Raw genomic sequence first — 23261 nt, forward strand, 5'->3', positions numbered from 1 at the left:
AGAAAAATTTCCTGAATTCAAATCTGACTTCAGGCATTTAGTAGCTGTGTAATCCTGGGGAAGTCATTTAATCCATTTGCCTCAGTTTCTCTTGTAAAATGAACTGGGGAAGGAAATGACAAACCTCTTTAGTATCTTTGCCAAGAAAATCCCATGACTGAAATGATTGAATAAAACATGTCTGGAGTGGCAGCTATGTGGTGTAGTGGATAGGATTAGAGCATGAGCCCTAAGTCAGAGAACCTGAGTTGGAATCTGATCTCAGACACTTATCACTTCCTAGCTGTATGACCCTGGGCAAGTCACTTAACCTCAATTGCCTCAGCAAAAAAACAAAAACAAACAAACAAAAATGTCCAGAGAACTTTCTGATGAAATATTTTTATAACTTTGTAGTGTCATGTAATAAGAAAAAAAGGACTTAGCATTCAAAATTATATGTTACTTTTTAGGAACAATATTTATTTCCTAAATTAAAGGATACAGTTTTAATTAAAGTGAAAAATAACACATACACAGAGCTTTAACATAAGCTTCCTGAGAACATGCTTCTTGTTTCATTTTTGTCTTTGTACCACTAGCTCTTAGAACAATGAGGCTCAGAGTAAGCATTCAATAGCTGTTAATTGGATTGATTGGTTTCTATCTTATGGGACTTGGACTAATTTTTTTTTTCCTCACCATTTCTCATCTATACATATAAGTTGCTTTTATCATTTAATATGTTGCAAAGGAGGAACAATCAAGAAAGACTTCATAATAGCTGACCAAATCCAAACAATACTCTCTAAGACAATAAGCAAAAGGTGATAGACAAGGAATAGTTCCATGTAGGACTCCTTTCCTACCATAGCCCAGAAGTTAGAAAATCTTAATTTGAAGGAATTTGAGAATTTTTCTATTCCCAAACCACCTAAGACACTCTTTGAAGAACTCCAGGAAGTCTCTAAGACTGAGTTTTATTTTCCTTTTAATTCAAAATTTGCCTTTTTATATCTTCTCCCTCTTAGTTCTCACTGTGTATACCTGTGAAACTTGAACAGTATCCCAACATCATTTCCATTTGAATTGTCTTGGGAAGACTCTGAAGATTATCTGGTAAGATAAAGTACCAGATGCTAAGACCATTTCTGGAGCTGAACTGCCAAGCCTTCAGACTCTGCTACAGAGAACACAAGTCCAATGGACTGGCCACACTGTTCAAATACCAAACATACATTTACTGAGAAGGCTATTTTTGGGGAATGCACATGGCAAGTACCCACACAGAGGTTAAAAGAAATCACATAAGGACACTCTCAAGATCTCTCTGAAGAACTTTTCAAGGGAGACACTGACATAGGACTGCCCAGCACAACATGCCTGAATCAAAGAAGGCACTCTGCCCTATGACCAAAGCAAAATTGAAGTAACTTAAAAGAATGTGAGATGTGAAAAATCAGAGACCTCTCCTTCAAATGTTTATGTGGATTTATTTGTGCCTGATTGTAGCAAAGCCTTCTACGTTCATACCGTTTTAGTTGGACACAGTGTACCTTGACTCTGGCATAATGTTTTGATTCCCTTCAAGCAGGGAGGAAAACAGCTAACCAACCAACACCTCGGTTCTACTCTCTGGACCAATACCTGTTTCCAGTAATAACTACTCACATATTTTAAACTATCATTCTCCTTCATCCCATCCCCCAAGAAGATTGTTTTTCTCTGGGTTAACAATATTGGTTCCTTTAACTAATTTTCTTATGACATGACTAGCAACCCCCTCTTCCCTAGCATTCTACCTGTTCTTCTATAAACATGATCTAGTATGATAATATTCTACCCAGACAAAGATATAATATTCCAAGTATGGTTTGATCAGGACAGAGTTCACAAGGACTAAATTACTCACCTCATCTAAACTCATTGGCTCTTTTAGCTGCTATATGACAGTTCTGACATACAGACTCAGCAAACAGCACTGCATATTTAGTGCTAAGTACCCTAAAGTCAAGTAGCCAATTTTATTAAAAAGCTAAGAGGATAGAATGTAGGAGGAGAGAAGGAAGGGCATATTTACTTAGGATTTTAAAAAACTAAAGAGCAAACTGCAAAGTTTGAACAATAGTAACAATTGAGACCCAAAGGGGTGTACGTGTGTATGTGTGGTGTGTTTCTGTGTGCTCATGCAAGTGGGAGGATTAAAAAACAAAAACAAAAAAGTAAGTTGTTGTACTAATGATTTACAATTGCTTTGGACCCATTAACAGGAAACATTGCTTTGAAGTGGTGTTATGAAGTCTTTAAAACAAACACTGAAATGTTTGTTTGGATGTACAAAAATAATTCACATTTCTTTAGGTTTTTAAGATGTGCAAAATACTTTCTTCAAGATAACCATTATTCCCATTGTATAGGAAAAGAAATTGAGGTTTCAAGAGGTCATAGCTTGTCCATGACTTTATATAGTAAAGTCTAAGATGGGATTTGGATTCATTTATCCTGACTCCTGATAGAGCTTTCTAGCCACCACACATTGAATCTAGAGCTCAAACTTCATTTGCAACATGGAACTTATAAAAATCAAATAGGGCAACTACAAAAAAGTAGATTCAGGCAAGTTTTTTTTTTACTTTTTAAACTGATTTACTTCATTAAACTCATGAATCACATTTTACATTTTCTTAATTTCATATTTTAAATAATAACTTGAATATTAAATATTATTTTTACCAGCTCACTTATATAGCTCTTTGTGTACATGTGTGCGAAATCTGGAACTATGGACAATTTCATTGGTGTGGTACATTTCCACATCAATAAAGAAAATTTCCCTATTAATAAATATTTGCAAGGTGGGGGAAGTTAGTTGGCTCATTAGATAGAGATCTATCTAGAGTCAGGAAGATCAGAACATAAATTTAGCCTCAGATACTTACTAGATGTATTACCTTGGACAAGTCACTAAACCTGTTTGCCTCAATTTCCTCATCTGTAAACTTGAGATTTCCTTACATAAATTATTTTGATTTTCCTCATTCTTTTTATTCAGGTTAGCAAAAGGGTTTGACTCTGCAAAGAGTTTATATATATATATATGTATATATATATATATATATATAATTTTTTAAAAACTAGTTTTATAGTCACTTTGTTGTTGTTTTCTAATTTCTGTTTTATCTCTATTTCTAAAGAAAAAATCTTTGGTCCTATTTTGGATCTTCTTGATTTTTCTCATTTTTAAAAAGGTAAGGAAGAGTTTATGAACAATCCATGTTTTACAGAACGAGTGGGTTATGATCTGCATCATGGAAATGGACCACATTAATAAAAACAAATATTTGAAAATATGATCATTTCTATATTATACCTATTTTACAGTTAAGAAAACTGAGGCAATCAGGATTTAAATGACTTGTCCAGAGTCGCCCAGTAAATTTCTGAGGCCAGATTTGAACTAGGTTCTTTGGAACAACACATTCGAAAATAAAGGCAAGGTAGCTGCCCTCAAGGAATCTTCAATTTACTTGAGAAAATTCATTGGTTTTGTTTTATTTTGCCTGCCTGTTTTGCTTTGTTTTTAAGGTTTATTCTGATTTCCTCTGAGCTCTAGGTGCCAGGGCCAGATACTTTCTTGAAGGCTACATTAAGTGAGGACAATCCACTCAATAACTCAAGAATACAGCTGGGAATAGACCTACCACTTTAAGTCCTGTTTAACTATTCTATCTTTTCTTTCACATGGCATAGGGCTGTCTCCTTTAATGAATCCTTAAATGATAGGAAGCAGCCTTACTTGGATGAAGCCACTGTGAAATAGAACAACAACAACAACAAAAAAAGGCATATGCTTTTTTTAAAAATTGTTTTGGCAACACATTAGGGAAAATCTTGCCATTTATAATGGTGGCCTATGTTCGTTTATGTTTGTGCAGAACAAAGAAAGGATCCATTTTAGTTATTCAGTGTAGGGTGGGAAATAGTGTCTTATTATTTTTTTTTTATTGCCGTTTCTTTCCTCCGAGAAAGATTTTTGCCTTCAATATTAAAAAGAAAAAAAAAAAAAGAAAAAAAAAAGAACCAGGAATTAAATGAACATAAACCCTAATACAATCAATATGTGCAAGAACAGACTATGACATCTGTATTAAGAGAAATGATGAATGCTTCCACATTATGGGAAGTGTTTTAAGTACAACTATTACAACTTAAAATAATGCTTTAGAGGTATGTAGGAACACAAAGAAATTTGTCTTCAGACTTTCAACCTTTTCTCTCACAAAGATTTTCAGTAACAATATGTTTGGGTCTGAAGGAAAGGGAAAAAAAGGGGGGCAGGAGAATTTCTAGCCTTGAGTGTTGCTGCCATCTACATGGCAGGGAAACAATAAACCAAAACAAATACAAAAACATCAGCTTCCTTGGTGGAAAAGCATCCAAACCACCTCTCCATCAAAATATAGTTTTAAAAGAAGAAAAAAAAATAAATGTCCTATTTTGGAGCTCTACTTAGCCACCATTATTAACATGAAATATTGATATTTACTGTCAATGACTTACCTCCTATTTTAAATTCTGGCCATACATGGAGTAATTGGTTTTGATTAGATTGGTGGAAATATACTGATTAGTTGAAATAAGGGCTGGGTTGAGAAAATCTACTCTTTGACATGAGAATAAAGCCAAAGGCAGATTGATATTGACTGTGATTATGTCTGTTTATGTGTATATTGGGAAGGTGAAGAAAAGACACCCTTCATTTCCCGCTATAACAATTTTTGTATACTTTCAAAAATGAAGGAAAAAATGGCCCTCAATGTGTGATCCCAATAATATGCACATGATGCAAATTGGTCACTCAATTTTTTTTTTTAAGTATTTAGTAGAATAATATGAGGATATGTTTGTGATGAAGCAACATCCCCAAATTCCATAATTGTCATGCTGGGGTGTGTGAAACCCATTTACAAGCCTGTAGAAACTTGTGAAATGACATAAACAAATCTTTATCTCAGTCAGATCGGCACAGGATACAAACACACAGCCTGGCGATGTGAAAGTCCCCTCTCCCTGGGAAATAAGCACATGGGATCAAAAAGCTGATTGATTACTTTAGAGATAATGACAATTAAAATGACTGCTAAGTGAATAAATGATGGTGTTTGGAAGCATGTGGCAAATGATGACTGCCATCGTATGATTTTATTAATATTGGCATTCTACTAGCATGTAGCACTTGGAGAATGATAAGAAGGCACACAGACACTGTCATATAAAACATAACATTAATAATACACTACAGAGTAGTGCCAATTATGTCTGAATTCTATAATCCCCAAATCTTTTGATCAATGACACAAACACATCATGCTTTAGATAATTTTTTATTTGAGTCTGGGAAAATGATTGCATTAAGACAAAGTACCCACATGTTTATGTCCACACAAGCACATTCTGGAAAAGGATGGGTTATTCATCAAGATGATAATTGATAGGCAATAAAAATGACATTTGAAGAATTGGGAAGAAAATGTGAAGTTTCTAACTATAGGAAGAATCACCTATAGAAAGAGCTTTTTCTGAAAACTGACATAAAAAGGGTCTGGTCACAATAGAGATTTATTCTTTTTCTTGTGGCAAGGGGAGGCACACATGGAGAAATACCAGATATAATTATAAGATAATAGCACTGACTTAAAACAACCAAATAAATAAATCAGAAGAAGAGAGGAAAAGCAGAAAGATTACTGGCCTTTAGGGTTAAAATTAGATTCAAGCTCCGGACCTGCTACTATATTTATTTTCCATCTTTCCAACTTTTGTAGTAGCTGTCACTTTGCAAATATCAAAATGCACATCAGACTAATAGGCATACTAAAATACTAAGTATGGCAATGGTTTTTAAAAAGTGACTTTTTCTTTCTCGATGAGATATGTCTTTTGACAGTTTTTTCCATAGCATGTCTTTTAGTATAAGAAAAGGATAAAAATGGTAAGTGGCATAATAGTTAAGGGACTAAGGAGTTGAAAAATTACATAATAAAAAATCTGAAATGTGAATTTTGTAATAATCTTTAGTCATTTAAAATTAATTTGCAATATTCATTATTAGTCCAACCATAATAATATGGAGTGAGGAAACACATTTTTGAAATGCTGTGAGAGCTTCTCTGAAAGGGAATAATTTCAAAGTGGTCTTAATTTAGCCTCTTAAAAGTGCAACATGAGGTTTCCTGCCTGAAGCTAATCCCCTAATTATATCTATATAGACAAGTCACAACTTTACCAAGATAAAATGGAATTTATACCTTCCAGTTTTTATATCATTTTTGGAAGTATTCCCTTAATGAGCAAACCAAAAAGGAATTATTAATACCATCTCCAAGTTTTGAAGGATAACAAAAGTGACTTTTAAAAAATCAAATCATTTATTTTACATCAGTGAGAGCTGCAGATACAAACAAAATGCTAATTGGTTAAAAAGAACATGATTGTATTTGCTAACTGAAAGATGACAATAAATGCTGGATCCAGATCCAATGTGGGGTTTCTGGCTGCATTAGCAGATGGGCAAATCAACCCATGGCTAGTCTGATCAATCGTGAAGCAACCATCTATTTGAAGTACCAAAACAAGCAAAACCACTGAAGACTGTTTGATGAATAAAGCCTTTATACACATATTCTCATTGTTTTCCCAGGATTATTTTTTTGATGACAGAAAATATTTGATATTACAAAAAGCATGGACATTAGGCATTCATATGTTTCATACATTTTTAATGGGTATGGGTTTATATATAACAACAAAATATATGTGTACTATCAAATCTCTCTATTTTAGAAATATATTGTAACTTAGAAATAACCTTTTATCTCCATTATTATACAGTATAAATCAGTAAAATTTGAAAAAGTAATATATATATATATATATATATATATAAAACAGTGGACATTTTCTAATATATAAAAGCACTACTAGTTTTTCCTTATCTCTGAAAGCAACTTTATCAAAAACTATATTTAGTCATATTTTTTCCTTGCTAATGGAAAATTGATTGCATGTAGAAATAACAGTTGCAATTAAAAAGTAATAAGAATGATTTAAAAAATATATCAATAAGATGAAGCACAGTGTAGTGAAAGAAATAATGATGACTTGCAGTCAAAAAGCTAAGTTTTAAGCCTTGACTCTTGGATTCTCTTTTGACTTAAGGACTCAGCCTTTGGCCAAGACATTTCCCCTCTCTGAGCTTCAGTTTCTTCAGCATAAGCTAAAAGAACTGATCTGGCTTCACATACTTGACAAATGGAAGAAACTCTGAAGGTCAACTCATTTTTAACAATCGAGATACTGAGGCTCAGGTAGTTTAAGTGACTTGATCCAGGTTACCTGTATAGACCTATTGGAATCTGATGCAAAACTGCAAAGATGAGATTGAACCTACATCCTCTGATTATAATCTAGCTCTTTCTGCCTCACAATATCTAAGTTTACCTTTATGTCTATTATTATTTTGTGATTCTGAGAAAATCTTAATTCAAGTTACACTTTTGTAAATGAAAGAACTTCTACATCCAAATCAGTACTTTCTTTTAAAATAGTCATCTTGGGAAAATAAACACTTATTTAGTGTGTATGACTAATAAACCAATTATTTTTAAAACTACTTTTTTAGAGACAGTTTCTGATTATCACAAGAAAACTGTCATTTACTTTATAATTGAACTTTGTTTTTTAATTAAAAAGAATATTGGTCAGTTAACTCACTTTATTCCTAAAATTTGACTCCAAGTTTTTTCCCAAACCAAATTCATCCTCAGAGGATGAAGTTTTGCCATTATTCAGGAAATCCAAAATAATGTGCTAGAAATTCTGGAGGTAATTCTCAGAGTTCCAAAAAGTTGTGAATAATGAGAACTTCACTAAATAAGACTCCTGCTCACTAAATAAAGGACTGGTTCAGTTACTTTACTCATTTTGATGAATCTGACATGTTTGTTATTGTTGTTATTTTAATTCTACCTCATAATTATAAGTAAAATTTTTAATAAGTAATAAACATCTTTAACTGGAAAAATCACTTTTTATTTCAACTTTTCAGGGGAATAAAATGTAAACACATTAGTATTAGATGTATACTAATAAAATATTGGGGATTTAGAAGCTGTCTTTGAGGTTATAACATGAATTTTATGTAATGGATTGTGATGCATCTAACCATTGATGGATGGGTAAATTACCTGAAGGGCTTTCCTAGTTTTATTGTTGTTTTTCCCCCTCCAGTATGATTTTTTTCTAGGTTTTAGAATTATGTGTAAGTAGACTAAAAATTCTAGTAGACTCGAATAAGATGAAAATAATTTGGTTTCAATTATAGGCCTGGCAATGAATAGTATGTCACCAGGACCACCAAACCAAGTTTGGGGATGCTTAGCACTAAGTGGATTGCAAGATGATGCATTTTTTTGGGGGTAAGAGTAATTTTTAGAGACAATCTCCTAAGTTATAGCAGTGTGGCCATAGATGTTGTAGAATGAATACCCACACTAATCAAATTACATAGTGTTGAAATATCATTTTCTCCATCTCAGCTAAAGAAAACTGAAGAGCATTGAAGAAGAAAGAGGAAAGTTGACATGAAGTTCAATCTTTGAATAGTTAAATCTCATTTTTAGTTTAAGATTGTGGTGATATCCATTGGTGCGGACTGCTTCATGAGTTGGTGATCAGATCACCACATACTCCATCTAATCTTACATGAACCAACTAAATGATACAGAAACAAATTATCATACCCAGGATTTTGCATCTCTTTGTAAGGACTGAACTGAAATAATCATATGGTAGGTGATATTACTGCGTGCTTACAGATCACATTAGTTACTTGGTTATTGGTAAGAACAAAGCACAACAGAGCACGTGAGTTTCAGTTAAGATAGTTAACTAATTGAAGGTTATGAAATCAAACAGTGATCAATATAAAACCCTTATATAATCTTTGACACAATAGTATTGTTAAATGATTCAGAGGAATGAAAAAAAAATGAAACTTAAATATACTTCAAAATTGAACTAAGCTACACATACTCATATGGTAGAAGACAAACATTCTACAATGGGGACAAGAATGGAAAACCTGAGAAGAAGATTGATGAGATAACTTAGAAAAATTTTTCCAAATATATAGTACATGGTATTACATTAGATCAACTCTTACAATTTTCTTGACAGTTTAGCTTCAAAGACAGACATATCAAATGGTTCTTGTATTCTGATCACAACCCAAATGATTGTCTTTATAAAAATATTACAGTTTCATTTTTAAAATTAATTTGTTTAAATTCCAATAAATGAGGAGGTATTTCAACACATCTTACAGGAGCACACCTTAGCCACCCAAGGATGTGCTCTTTGCCCACCTAGAAGGAAAAGAAAAAACAAAGCATTTGTCTTTGGCTATTTGACAAATAAAAAGCATAGTTTCACCTAAAACTGCCAAGTATTTTATATATTCTGAAACTAAATATTAAATTAACATGTACAGTTATTGCAGGCTCATAAATCATTATTTTCTTAAGTATTAAAATCTCAAATACACACAGGACTAACATGGATTAATAAACAATGTCAAATAGAATCTGATAATTGCATCACCATTACAAAAACAATTTAAATACAAGGTATTTCATTTGAAAATAGAAACTTGACCTAAATTACAAACAAACCAATTATTCTTCCTGGAACTGACTAAGACATTTTAGGGCTAAGACCCAATTTTATTGAGAGAAACCACTGAGACACAAGGTTTGATTCACTGAACCTTCAAATGCAATTATTCCCCAAATTAATTAGATTATTATAATTTTAGTGAATAAAATTAACACTTCAAATGAGAACAAATATGAGACTCATTTCTGTGTCCCTGTTCTATGGTTTCTAATCATATTATTAGCTTAATAATTCCATGTCTAATCCTCTACATTCATTTTTAGAGTTTAAAAAAGTTAGAACTCTATTTTAGGACTATGGATTAATGATATTCATCATGTCCATCAGCCTTCTTTTCTCCACCACTTAATCCTGCCACAAAGCTTTACATTTTAGGTAAAAAAAAACACTTGCCCTTTGATAAAAGTAAGCATTGATGTTAGATAATACATATCATCGTAATTATAATAAATTGTTCATATATATTTACTCTTGGAATTATTTCTACTGTTTTTAAAATTCTGAGTTTCTCATATAGAGAAGAAATGTGTTCCTTGTGTTTATGATTGATGGGCTGCTCATATGTTCCACATTCTTCCTGCTTCATGCATCATCAGCAGCCATCTCCAACAGTCCATTCTTGAATCTGTCCTAGTTTTCTGTTACCTGATTTTTACAGGTGATTCATGAGCCAGAATACACACGCACACACACATATACATGCCTCTTGGCTTATCATAGGACAAGAATCTCTAGCATCCTTACAAACATGATATTGATTGACAATGTTATATACAAAATATGTGCTATGTATGAAACCACATTAATAACACAATATAAACTTATTCAAACCTTCTTCAGTGTGACATAGACCTTTGAACTTCATAGCTTGTATCCCTTTTCCATCTAAAATTTTTTTGGTATTTTCTTTTCCTCCCCCATCTCCTATCCTGCTCCACCCAGTTGATGCAAACAAGAAAGTAAATAATTTTAGAAGCTTTTTAGGATTCGAGAAGCAAATGAGACATCTTTCATTAGATTTTTCTTTTTTTAAATTAGAGACCAGACTTTTAATTTTATCAGTAAAGGGAGCTCCCAACGAGGAACTTCCTCTACTAATACAGATCCCTACTTTCTCTGCACTTTGAACTTAGTAAGTTGATGGGGCAACTAACAATTAAGTAGCTTGCCTAGAGTCACAGTGAACGTAGAAGACACACTCAGCTGTCCCTGATTCCAAGAACAGATCTCATTCCCCTAAGCCTTCATTCTACCTCTTCCTCTTAAAAATTTTTCAAAACAAAATTGAACTTCTAAAAATGACCAATAATGGGATTGTATGCTTTTATTTCAAAGAGATGGTGTTAAGATATGAGGAGCATCTAAATTGAATTTTGGGACTAATAAGAATCAAAGAAGGAATAGCTATATTCTCTTGGTCTTACTGGTTAGTCCAAGGACTCATTAATAGCTTACTGTGTTTGGGGAAGTATGTTAAATGCTAGGGATACCAAAAAAGGGGTGGGAGGGAAATGGCCTTACTCTCAAGGAGTTCACAATTTAATGGGAAGACAACATGAAGACCCCTATATAGAACAAATTACATACAGAATAAATTGGAGATAATCAGTATGAGGAAGAAACTAGCATTAAGAAGGCTGATGAAAGATTCCTTGCAGAAGGTGAAATTTTTATCTGGGACTTGAAGGAAGCCAGGGAGGTCAGGAGATGAAGAGGAGACAGAGAATGCCAAGAATGGGAAACAGTTAGTGAGAATGCACAGTTAGGAGATAGAGTATCTTCTGTGAGGAAGAGCAAGGAAAAACAAATAGTAAATAAGTGTCTTTGTTTTTTTCAAAACTGAGCAGTTCTTCAACAGAATGATATTATTGGCCCTAAAACTTCAATGAGGGTTTTGAAAAAGCACAATGTTGGCTCACACTCTTTGGTAGTGGACTCAAGAGTTGACTCCTTAAAATCCATAAATCACATCATGGAAGTAACTGGAATCTACTATTTATAGCCAGGATTCATATATAGGGAAACATCTTAGCTAATGAAATAATTCCAAGAGAAGAGATCTGTAAGAAAATGCCTGGGTTCTCTAGCAGGACTGAAATTACAGGCATGCTCAAAGCTAGAGATATTTGCCGGGTTTAATGGCCTTCAGTTAATAAAACACTAATAGTGATAGGTTACTAGAAAATGTTTTTAAAAATAAATTACAATTCTTTTTTAAATGGCCGTGTATTATATGAACTATATGCAAACTCTAGTATATCTACAAACCTATTTTCTCTGACTTGGTGACAAAAATAAAATGAAAATAATTTTAGATATGTATTTGTTGAAATTTGAAAGTTAGTTAAAACAAGTTATTAAACCAAAATTTAAAACATTGGGTTTAAGTAATGTCATTGATTTTGAAAGCATTATAAAAATAACTTTTCTGAATCTTTAAACCAAGATTTTTCCAGTTTTCTTTTTTCTTTTTTTGCTACTATTAATTTGCAAATAGTCTAGGACTTATGTAAATAAATTAGTTTTGTAATGTAAGCTAAATTTTATATGGTAATGTTTGAAAGATATCCAAGATGAAGGAAGGGAAAGGAAGGAAAGACGGGGAAAAAAGAAGGAAAGTTGGGGAAAAAGGCAGGCAGGCAGGCAGGCAGGCAGGAAGGAAGGAAGGAAGGAAGGAAGGAAGGAAGGAAGGAAGGAAGGAAGGAAGGAGGAAGAGAAAGAGGGAGAAAAAGTGAGAGGGCAAAGGGGAGAGGAAAGAAAGGGTAGAGGGAGAAAGGAAGAAGAGAAAGAACTTGACCTAATAATTTTTTATTGAACTCTATATAATTAAATGACTGGCCAAATACACTGTGCCAAAAAATAATAATAATGCTTTGGTAAAGTGTAAATAAAATAACCTGAAATAAATATCCCCTATAACTATAAGACAGACTAAATCTTTTATTCTTCACCTGTTAGGATTAGTATTCTTTTTAACAGGAATCTTATATGGGAACATGTCAAGTAAGAATTTTATATTAAAATTTGACTTCAGTTGAATTTTTTTTCAAATTTAAATGCTAATGAAGCTTACACATGGAAAATATATACATAAGATGCTGTAGGGTTAACAATACAAATCTTTACTAATTTAAAGGAAAGTTCTTACCTTTTCTGATTTAAAAAAAAAGTAGTTAATTTTCTTGAAATAGGATGATACACTCTTCAAAAGAGTGTATCTATATCTATTTATTTAATTGGTAATATAAGTAAGTGTTATACTACTTTCAAATGAATGACATGATATCCTAAAGTTAGAATTCTTTGCCATTCAAAAGTAGAAGGGCATATCCCATTTTGCATATTCACTTTGCAAAAAGTGAGTATCTTTTATTCAATTTACATGAGAAAAATACATTATATGTGTTATATATGTGTCATGTATGTGTATTATATAGATATACATATATATATGTATATATGTAATTCCTCACATGCTACCTATGCCTTAGCATCCTTGCCTACCAAAATACTCACTCATGCTTCAAGCAAATGCATTCTATCATCAAAATCTTTCTTTCTAAACAAGCACCTCTGTCAGAAGTGTCTTAATTTCTTATCACAGAATTTCATCCACACAAGGAGCAATAAATAATTCATGTTGCTAGCTCTTTGTTGTGTGTCCCTGAACTGCACAGAGCTGGAAGGCTGACAGCTGTGTCAGGACAAGCACCAAAGATCTGACATGACAAGTGACTAACAAGTTTCTTTCAGTCTATAGTGAAAGAAGACAATGGCCCAAAGTGCAGAAACGAAATCCTGAGACAAAATGAAACTGCTTCTTTCTTTTTACCTAAGTGTTTGCTATGAGCTTATTTCCAACTCACAACCTCTGGTCATTTTATAGTACTGCCCAGCCCCCTTTATTCCTCACACTCGCCTGGCCATTTACGCCTGGCCACGGATCAATATGAGCAATTCTTGGAGAAATACGATGTCTCCATGACAACCGAGCCACAAATTCTCAGTGGGAGGCAGTGAGACCAGTAGTGAAATCTCAAGAGGCTTCCAGGCCTATAAGGCAAGATGTCTTAAAATGCAGGAATGGACAGAGGAAAAAGCCAGAGTAATTCATTCTTTATTACCAGTTTAATGATGTCCGATGTACAGAACAGTACTCACTTTTTAAGTTTGGATTATTTATCAATGCCTATATTTTTGAATCAATATTTCTTTTTTCTTGATACATCATTTCCTTTATATATAATATATATGGTATATTGTATTTAAATTATACTGTAAATCCACTGAAATTTGGTTAGGAATAACTGATTGGGGGTGAGCTGAAATTTGTCTTTTTTTTTTTTTTTTTTTTTTTTTTTTTTGCAAAAATAGACAAAAAAGACACATCTGATTCTTATCCAATACTTCTCAGTGAAAATTTGACTCAATTTCATTCCCAGCAATTACAACAACAATCACTCTTGTGAATAATTATTAGGCTGAACATCTTGTGGGACCATATAGATATTGACCCAGTCAAAAAAAAAAAAATTCTTCATCTCCATTCTCACAAGTTTAATTCCTCTTTTCTTTTTTAGCCTCTATGGCATGTTTTACTTTAGCTTTCATGAACAATTTGCCAACAAGGCTAGATTTACAGTTTTGAAAGATGTCATTGCTTGGTTCTGCAGGGAGGCTAATGTGGAAGAGTGGTTCAGATCAGGTGTGTGATAGCACTTCAGTTCCTAAGGAATCTTAGTGTAGTAGAGGGCGCTGAAATATAATCCCATAGTCACTGGTCCTGTTGGGGTTCTGAGATGACTTAGGGGACCTGACATGGATTTCAAACTGCACCTTTCACTGAAAATTAAATCTTGGTAGTTCTCCTAGGGGAAGGATCAGGGGACTGTTTGCAGCTGCCCCCTGTCAGCGAAGGCTACAAGATTTGGAAATCTCTTAACTAAGCTGACAGGCCACAGAGAAGATGAATCAAAAATATGATACATGGATCAGCACACAAAGATGCAAGAAGGTATATACAGAAGTCAGATAAAGCAGGAAAAGAAAATAGCAAGTACAGGGACTGGATGGTGGTGTTGGGGAAGATATTTAACCCTTTCATTCATGGTAATGATATGTCTTTTTTCATGCATTGTGACAGTCCAATTGTGCCAAGCTCCTTTTATAAGTTGGTTTTGATCAGTTGCTACCAAAAATACACATTTCCTTAATGCCTACTGAATCAAATGCTTCCCCCTCCTTCATTCCCTTTCAAAGGATGAAACAACAAACAAAAAAATTCTCAATTTGACAAGAAAGTAAATTTTATCATGCCCAGAAGGGCTGACTTATTTTGATTACTACTGCTGGCTCTATTTCTTTCCTGTGAAAACCCACACAGTACTCTTGTGGTTCTATTTGTATCAAGAAAGTTCAATCGACTTCAGATGCTTCCCACTTGCTCTGAGTTTCTCCCCAATTGACTGCTTTTCTACTTGATTGAAATTCGTTATTCTATTTTTTTTAACCTTAAAGCATCCTTCAGAGCTCAAAACTTTGCTTAGGTTAACTAGTTTAGACTAAAATTATTATAATGAACTAATAGAGTTTGTTTCCCTTTCAGTCTTAATGCCTTTGTACTTTGTAGGACTTGAATTCTTGATGAAAGAGGAAAGGATAACAGCTCCACACTCTGACCCCTGGAGGTGACTCTTAATTTGACAGTGCAGCTGCTAAGAGAAAACAGCATTACAATGTCCTTCCCCACCCTCCCCCTCTCCTTTTTCCATAGACCCAAAAGCTGTGTCAAATTTATCATTTTATACTTGGTGACTATCTTTAAATGGCTTTCACCTGGACTCTCCGACTCTTCTAAGACACATCTGTCAGGCATGTCCTCAGCTTCTTGGAAGTTTGCCGAGTTTGAGTGGCTGTCATGCTTGACCACACTGACTGTAGCTATTAAAAACAAAGAAAAGAAGAAAGAAAGAAAAAGATGAAATGAAAAGTGGTAACGTACACAAAAGCAAAAACAAAAGAAAACAAAACTCTCCACCGCCACTCAATGCCACAAATCTTTCCAAGGGCATACTTTGTATACAGAAATAATAAATTGAAATAAAATGTATCTTCCCAGTATTTATTGGCAGACGTAATTAGTTGAAAAATCTATAGATGTGACTTTATCTTGGACCAAAAATAAGTTCATGGCATCAGCTTAAAAGCTACAAAGTAGCAAAGTGATCCCTTCAAAGTGGAAATCATATTTTTAATGCATAAATCTGAAATAATAAGGTCAATTAGTGGCAACTGGACACACAGAGAAGACTATAAGCTTAGTTAATTAGAAATACTTCTAAGTTGATAAGATAAGTCCTCTTGCTATACAAAATCATAGCCAATTAATACTATCTATGTAATGCATATTTCCAACTATTGAAATACTTAAAAAAAATAACTCAAAATATTTCATAAAATTTTAGCACTCACAAATTTATATTTATTTAAAATCATGGCTGGCCCAAATTGGATGTTGTGAAGGCTATGTAACTCTAAGGTACAGTTTTTCCTCAATAATTCTAAAAGGCAAAGTGGTTCAGTAGGTAAGTTGTATCCAAATCTTTGTGACCTTTGTGAACCATACCAAGGAAATATTGCTCATGGGGCTTTTCTTGTAGGGGAAGGGGTGGAGGTGGAATAATGGGCTACAAAATAATTAGATTAATATATTGATTATATGTAAAAGTTCTCATTGGAAGAAAATAATTACATTTATTATTTGGTAAAAGTTAAATCTTGATTAAGATTGTTATCTCCATAAATATTAAATTTTCATTACTCTTATTTGGTGGAAAATTACATTTTGTTTTATGAATACAATTAGTGAAACTGTAATTTAAAATATTTCATCCATATTAGTAATGGTATTAGTATTATGTATATTAGTAATTCCAGTCCAAACACTTTAAACTTACATCAAACACTGCCACCTATCCTCTTAGTAAATGTATACTTTTTCACTATTACAATATCAGTAGCCTTTGAATAACTAGCATACATGCTTAAGAAATGTTACTAGTCACTTGCACTTTGATCTAGAAATTTCAACTTCAATAATCTGAGAAAGTTTATTTCTCCCCCTTTTGACAAGATTTTCCTTACACATAAAAAGTTAAACACAAAGCATGAATGATTCTGTTGGTATTTTTTGTTTGTTTTTATTTTATCATCATTAACAATTTCCAAACAAAAGATGAACTTAGTATAACAGGACATTAAAATGTATAAGAAATAGTTTCCAATACTGATTCTTCTGCCAATAGGCTTTCTGTTATGAAGAAATTTAACTTAGGTTTTCTGGACCTCAGTTTTAGAATCTACAAAATGAGAAAGATGAGCAAGTACCTCTTAGATAGAGCTCTAACATTCTGGAATTTTAAAGGCTTTTAGAGAGGCAATGGATATAAAAATCTAAATATCACTTAAATACAAAGGTCTTGTATATTTCATAATTCTTTATGATGCCCCAAATTCTTGTCTAGTCTATAAGTGATAAGGAAAGTCGTTTTGGAAATTTGAAACTGAGTATCAATTACTCCAATATTTTAGTACTCCTAAAGTATTTCATGATTTCATCAATGCAGATATTCCCACCAATGATGCAGTTAGCACCATCACCTTGACCCTGTGCTCTCATAAGCTGATAACACTTAACTTTGGAGTTTTTTTCATGTTCTCCTGACACCACATGATATAAATTAATGATACTTATTCAATATCATTCACTATGACAGAGTGAATAGAACTGTTGTTGAGTCAGCACATCCTGGATTCAAGTCAACCTGTGATGCATACTGGTTATATCACTCTAAGCAAGCTATTCAAATTTTCAGTGCCTCAAGGAAACTCTCTAAAACTATGAATGCTAGAACAGGTATCAATCTATTTCAGTAGAGACATTTTTTCTCCTGTAAAAAGCACCAATGAAATTACAAGTCTGATAAATTAATTTTTTAAAATAAAATATTATTGAAATATAATTTTACTAAAATCAACCAAAATGATAAATAGAACTGTTAATATGGATAGATCTAGACCAACAAATTAATTTTTTTAAATTTTTGTGCAACAAAATCTAAAATTCACACAAAAATTACCAATAACACACATGAAACCACAGGAGGGGGCTATAGGAGGGGGAAAGAGGGGATATATGTCTTGCCAGGAGCAAATATATAAAATAAAGAATTATATTTTGAAATGATTTCATGCACATTAATTGCCCCAACTATCTATCATGTTTTCATTTCAATGAGATGTTTGTTATTCTAGACATTTAATGCTTTTACTCCAGGAATGATAAATATAATATGGATACCAACACAGATTCCCATCCCCTCCAATAATTTAGTACATGACCAATAAGAGATTCTGGGAAACTTATATTAGCTATTCCCCTTGCCTGGAATGCTCTTCTCCTTCACATACACCTTACTTTGCTTGTTTTCTTTCAAGATTAAGATTGAATTTCATTTTCTCTAGGTCTTTCTCAATCTTCCCTCTCTCCCAGATGCTAAAACCGTCTCCTTTCAGGTTATCTTCACACATTTGGTATGGATATTAAATGAACCAGGATAATTATAAGTTGTTCAATACATTAAAACATATGTTCCTTAAGGACAGAAAGATTTTTTTCCTCCCCTAAATGTAAGTCCAAAATTTAGTATAGTGCCTGGCACATAATAAGTGCTTAATCAATGCTTCTTTACAAGACCAGAAAAATTTATCATCCTGAAGCCAAACTAGTGATGTGCTTTTTAAACCTCAGCTTATCCTCATATTGTCAATCAGTAGGTGCATGGTCAACACCTTTCCAGCTTAGTAAAATGTACATAGTTGAACTCTACTGTGGCTTAAAAAACAACAAAGTACTCTGTACTGATTTGGAAATACAGCCTCTGTCCATCAAAGAAGCCAAACTTTTTGACCTGAAAAAGGATTCAAACCACAACCTAGGCCCTGAAATAGCAAGTAATTACAAAAGTAACCTGAATTGTCTGTAATTCTAACTGCTAATATGAAGTCAATATGGTGGCTAAAGTCAAAGTATTTACACTGATGCTCCTATTTTCAAACTTAGCTTCTCTACTGTAGCTAATTTAATTGTATGTGTATGTGCTTTAAATCCATAGGTGTTTTTGTTTTCTTCTTAATATGAAATGGATAGTTATAACTTTGAATTTCATCATACAGTAGGCTCTGTGTTGTCAAGATCTGCTGTAGTTTAAGATCCAAAAGATTAAAAGCTTTAATGGATCTGAGGGATCAGCTGATTTGTCCTTCCCATTTTATAGTTGAAGCTATACCCTAGATGAGTGATTTGGACAAATTCTCACAAGTAGTAAACATTAGATTGGATTTGAACTCAGAGCTTTTAACACAAAAGCCAGTTCTCTTTGTAAGCATATCTTACAAAGTCATTTTCTGCACAACTTAGTTTTATATGATGATTCTAATGATAATACTGTTAAATTTATCAAACTACTTTCAGAGGTAACATTATGTATGAAAATGGAAATATTATATATTAGCAGTTGCAAAACTCATAGTTTGAATCCAAATCCCAGCTCTGCCATTTATCACTTGTGAGAGTCTGGATAAGTCACTTCTCTGGGACTCAGTTTCTCTGTAAAATCTTAGAGGAGGTATTATAAATTGAAGAGAAAATGAACATCTACATTGGTATAAGAAATTTCTTACCAAGTGCTACCTAGACCGATTAAATCACAGGCTCAATTTTTTCTAAGCATAAAATGAATCAACAATAACAGTAAGTAATTGCCTAATTAATTTTTGGACAAAAAGTGATATCCAATTTCAAAGGAAAATTCTTCTGAACTGCCAGCTCAAAAGGCAGTAGAGTAGGTATTCTACACTGCCAGTAGAAGTGGTTGAAGAAGGTTCCATAAAGAAGGTAGAAGTTGAATAGAAGATTAAGGTAATAAATTTGTGGAAGGAAGGAAGGAAAGAAGAAAGGAAGGAAGGAAGGAAGGAAGGAAGGAAGGAAGGAAGGAAGGAAGGAAGGAAGGAAGGAAGGAAGGAAGGAAGGAAGGAAGGAAGGAAGGAAGGAAGGAAGGAAGGAAGGAAGGAAGGAAGGAAGGAAGGAAGGAAAGAAGGAAGGAAGGAAGGAAGGAAGGAAGGAAGGGAGGGAGGACCAATAATTTATTAAGGACTTATTCTGTGCCAGGCATTGTGCTAAACATGGAAAATACAAATACAAGAAAAAAGACAAGCCCTGCTCTCAAAGAAGTTTATAGTCTAATGAAAGACTATGACACAAAAAAAGACAACTAAAAAGATAAGGAGGGAAGGGAGTATGAGGATAAGTATCTTGTGATGGAGTATGGTTTCAAAGTCAGAAAGTCAAGAATAATGCCAGGAGGGGAATGAAGGCCATCTGGGCCTTTCCATAAAATGGATATTCCAAAAGAAGCTCACCAATGAGAGAAGGTGATAAGCCTTATAATGAAATATTACATATTGAAAATGTTTAGAGGGATGGTTGGAATTCCAAATCAAGGAGGGTCCAGAGGAAGTTTGGAAACAAGGAGAGGGAATAAAAGGCAAAAACTACCTCTGAATCTAGGACCGAGGTTTCAATCCTACCTTTAATATTTATTGGGGGCTAGTCACCTCATTTCCCTGGCCCTTAGTGTCCTCATCTGAAAAATGAGGGTTGGATTAGATGTACTCTGAGGTCTCATCCAACATTAGTAGCTATAGTTTTATGATCTTATGATTTATTCAGACACAGGGAGTTTCTGGGATAGGCAGATAGGGAAATGATGAGAGAGTCACTGAGTGATATAGAGAGTTCCCCCAAAAAAATCCAAAACAAAAACTGGAAGGTCTTCTGTAAATTATTTCTACTTGGTGATATGTTCCCTGGTGCTCATTTACTCTTTTCTGTTCTGACTCCTTTGAGTTCTTTCAGTTACTTCCATAAAAGGTGAAAGGAAAGGGTTTCTTCTTTCTCTCACCTTCTGCAGGATAATAAAACTAGCTGTCAGAGCTGGGCATGCCCAGTAGCCACAGTCAGCAAACAAACCAGCTGGAAACCTTTCTGACAGCAGCACAGTTTGTTATGATTTCCATTGAGAAAACACTAAGCCTTGCCATAAACATAGCTTGCTTGCTCTCTCTTATGGCATGGCACCCTATGTGATTTTAAAATCCATATTATTTACTGTGTGAATAAAACCTGCAGCTCCCAGTAATATTTTTTTTCAATATATAAACTATTTATGCATGGTTTAAAAGATGGACCTAATCTATCTTGGGCATACCAGATCTTCAGAGAAATGGGTGATGTTTATAAGAAAATCATTCATAAAGAGATAAAACAGATTGAAATATCTGTTTATTGAAAAACAGCAAAACATTCCAGCTTCTACTAAAGATCAGATGAAGAATTCTAGTTGATCATGGGATGAGTTAAAATAGCAATTGATAGAAAAACCACATCATTTCCAATAGTCAAAATAATTTTTAAAAAGGGAGAGGACTCATAAGAATTATTGAAAGATTTCGAGTAACAGAATGACAACAGAAAAGCGGTTCAGAGACCTAGTTTCACATCTACAGATCATTCACAACAATTTTGGACAAACAACTTCTCCATTAACTTGTGGATATATTACTCTGCTTAATAGTTTCTATTGAAACAATTAAATCAGGCTTTTTCCTAATCTTTTTTTTAATAGCAATAACTATATTCTGTATTAAAGCTTATTTAGTTCACAAAAGTCTCTAAAAACAGAATAATTTTTTACATACAGAGTGTTGTGTCCTGCTTTCTAGAGCCCCCATGCCAGGGTGATTAAAATATACCATCTTGGTGGGAAAGTGATGAGGCAGGACTCCTGGGGATGGTAGAAAAATGATGTCCATGTATTACAAGATCTTTCCCCTTTTTATACCCTCATACCTTTATGTAACAAAAAAACAAAAAAACAACAACAAAAAAAAAAACCCAACCCAAACCAAACCAAAACAAAACAAAACAAAAAAACAAACACTGGGCATGCGCCAAGTATATACTGTGCACATGGGACCACATAAACAACTTACTATTGTACCTAGTTTGCCACCTGGTATCACTCTGCTTCAATCATAACACAGGTTGTCACTGCCCCCTCACTTCTCAGGAAGGCTGAGATCCCTTAGGGGAGATGGGGAGCTCAGCCAGACATTGTCAGCAGGTTCCCTCTGGGCTGAAGGGTCTTATACCTCATCCAGAATTTCCCCACTATCTGTGACCCTCTACACAGAAGTATCTAAAATAAAATAAAATTTGGGGAAAAAAAACAACATAAATTTGTTCTCTTCTTCCCCAACCACTTCGCCCTTCTTCTTCCCCTACCTCCACCCCTTACTGATGCGATGGCTAATGGCAGAAAGTTCAAGGAAAAAATTTAATATAGTGGCCAAAAATACTATCGAATACTTGACAGTTTCTAAATGTGATAATTTGACATTTTGGAAGTTCTTATAAACATTTGCTGGGTGTTATTTCTAGCATAGACTCTATTAACAATTCAAAGTTACTTTTGAAAGGCTACTATGAACAAAGAATGCTAGCCTTTCTATTCAAATTTCTAAACTTGGTGAAAATTACTTCTGATACTTGTTGTTCTTTTCTCATATTCATCATGATGTATCAAAATGGGCCTTCGATTTCATTTCAACTAACCCAAATTCAAATTCTTATTACCTATTGGACTTTGGAATAGTCACTTAAAATCTTATTTATAAAATGAGGGAGTAGGATTAGAAAACTTCTGATAGTCTTCCCCACTCTAAATCTATGGCCTTGAGAGCTAATAATCAGTCATCATAATGGATATAGAGGAAACATGACTAGTGAATAAGATTTCAATTCCTTCATCATTAGGGATCATTCTAGGTCAGTTTGGTTTTCTCTGTATCCTTAACATCTAGCATTTAATATATTCTTAATAAATACATTTTGAATTGAATTGAATTATTTGGTAAAGCTTGTAGAAAATAGTTTTTTTAAATTAATGAATAATTTTAAGGAAATAGCATTTTATGATTTTAATTTATCATAAATGTTACATTCACAAAATTGTTAAAAGTGGGGCTTTTTGAATGAACAAATATTCTTTTGTATGTAGTCCATAAGAATAATACAGAGGCAAGTCAATTGAAAATATTAGACAGAATACATGAGTTTAAAACTAATAAAACATAATTTGATGTAGAATTAATTTGAAATTTTTGGGATCTTTAAAATGCCTTTAAATTTTCTTTATATTATATGGAGTAAATTTTATCATGTAGTTAAAGAACGAAAGTACTAGAAGCTAATAAATAGTTCTGCTTAAGTGAATTTCAAAAGAAAATTTTCTCTTGAATTAATTGAAACTCAACTGTTAACAAAGTATTCTCAAATATTAGAAGCCTAGAGATATTTTTAGAGTTTGCCATTTATATATATATATATATATATACACCCTCTGTCAATATATTAAAACCACTATTCA

General features: G+C 33.3%; 1 protein-coding gene across 3 annotated transcripts in view; it reads right to left on the reverse strand.

Annotated features, from left to right (window-relative positions):
- Positions 1 to 8048: 8048 nt before the first annotated feature.
- The window catches only part of WDR72 (WD repeat domain 72), a 275177-nt gene continuing 259964 nt past the window's right edge, over positions 8049 to 23261 (reverse strand). For all 3 annotated transcript variants that reach the window (XM_074294549.1, XM_074294547.1, XM_074294548.1), the window contains 2 exons: positions 15550 to 15654; positions 8049 to 9404 (listed from right to left, as the gene is read on the reverse strand). In XM_074294549.1, coding sequence (XP_074150650.1) covers positions 9349 to 9404; positions 15550 to 15654 — 161 coding nt within the window. In that variant the 3' untranslated portion in view covers positions 8049 to 9348. The remainder of the gene's footprint in view (positions 9405 to 15549; positions 15655 to 23261) is intronic.

This window comes from Sminthopsis crassicaudata, chromosome 2 (assembly GCF_048593235.1).
Source record: "Sminthopsis crassicaudata isolate SCR6 chromosome 2, ASM4859323v1, whole genome shotgun sequence".
NCBI lineage: Eukaryota > Metazoa > Chordata > Mammalia > Dasyuromorphia > Dasyuridae > Sminthopsis > Sminthopsis crassicaudata.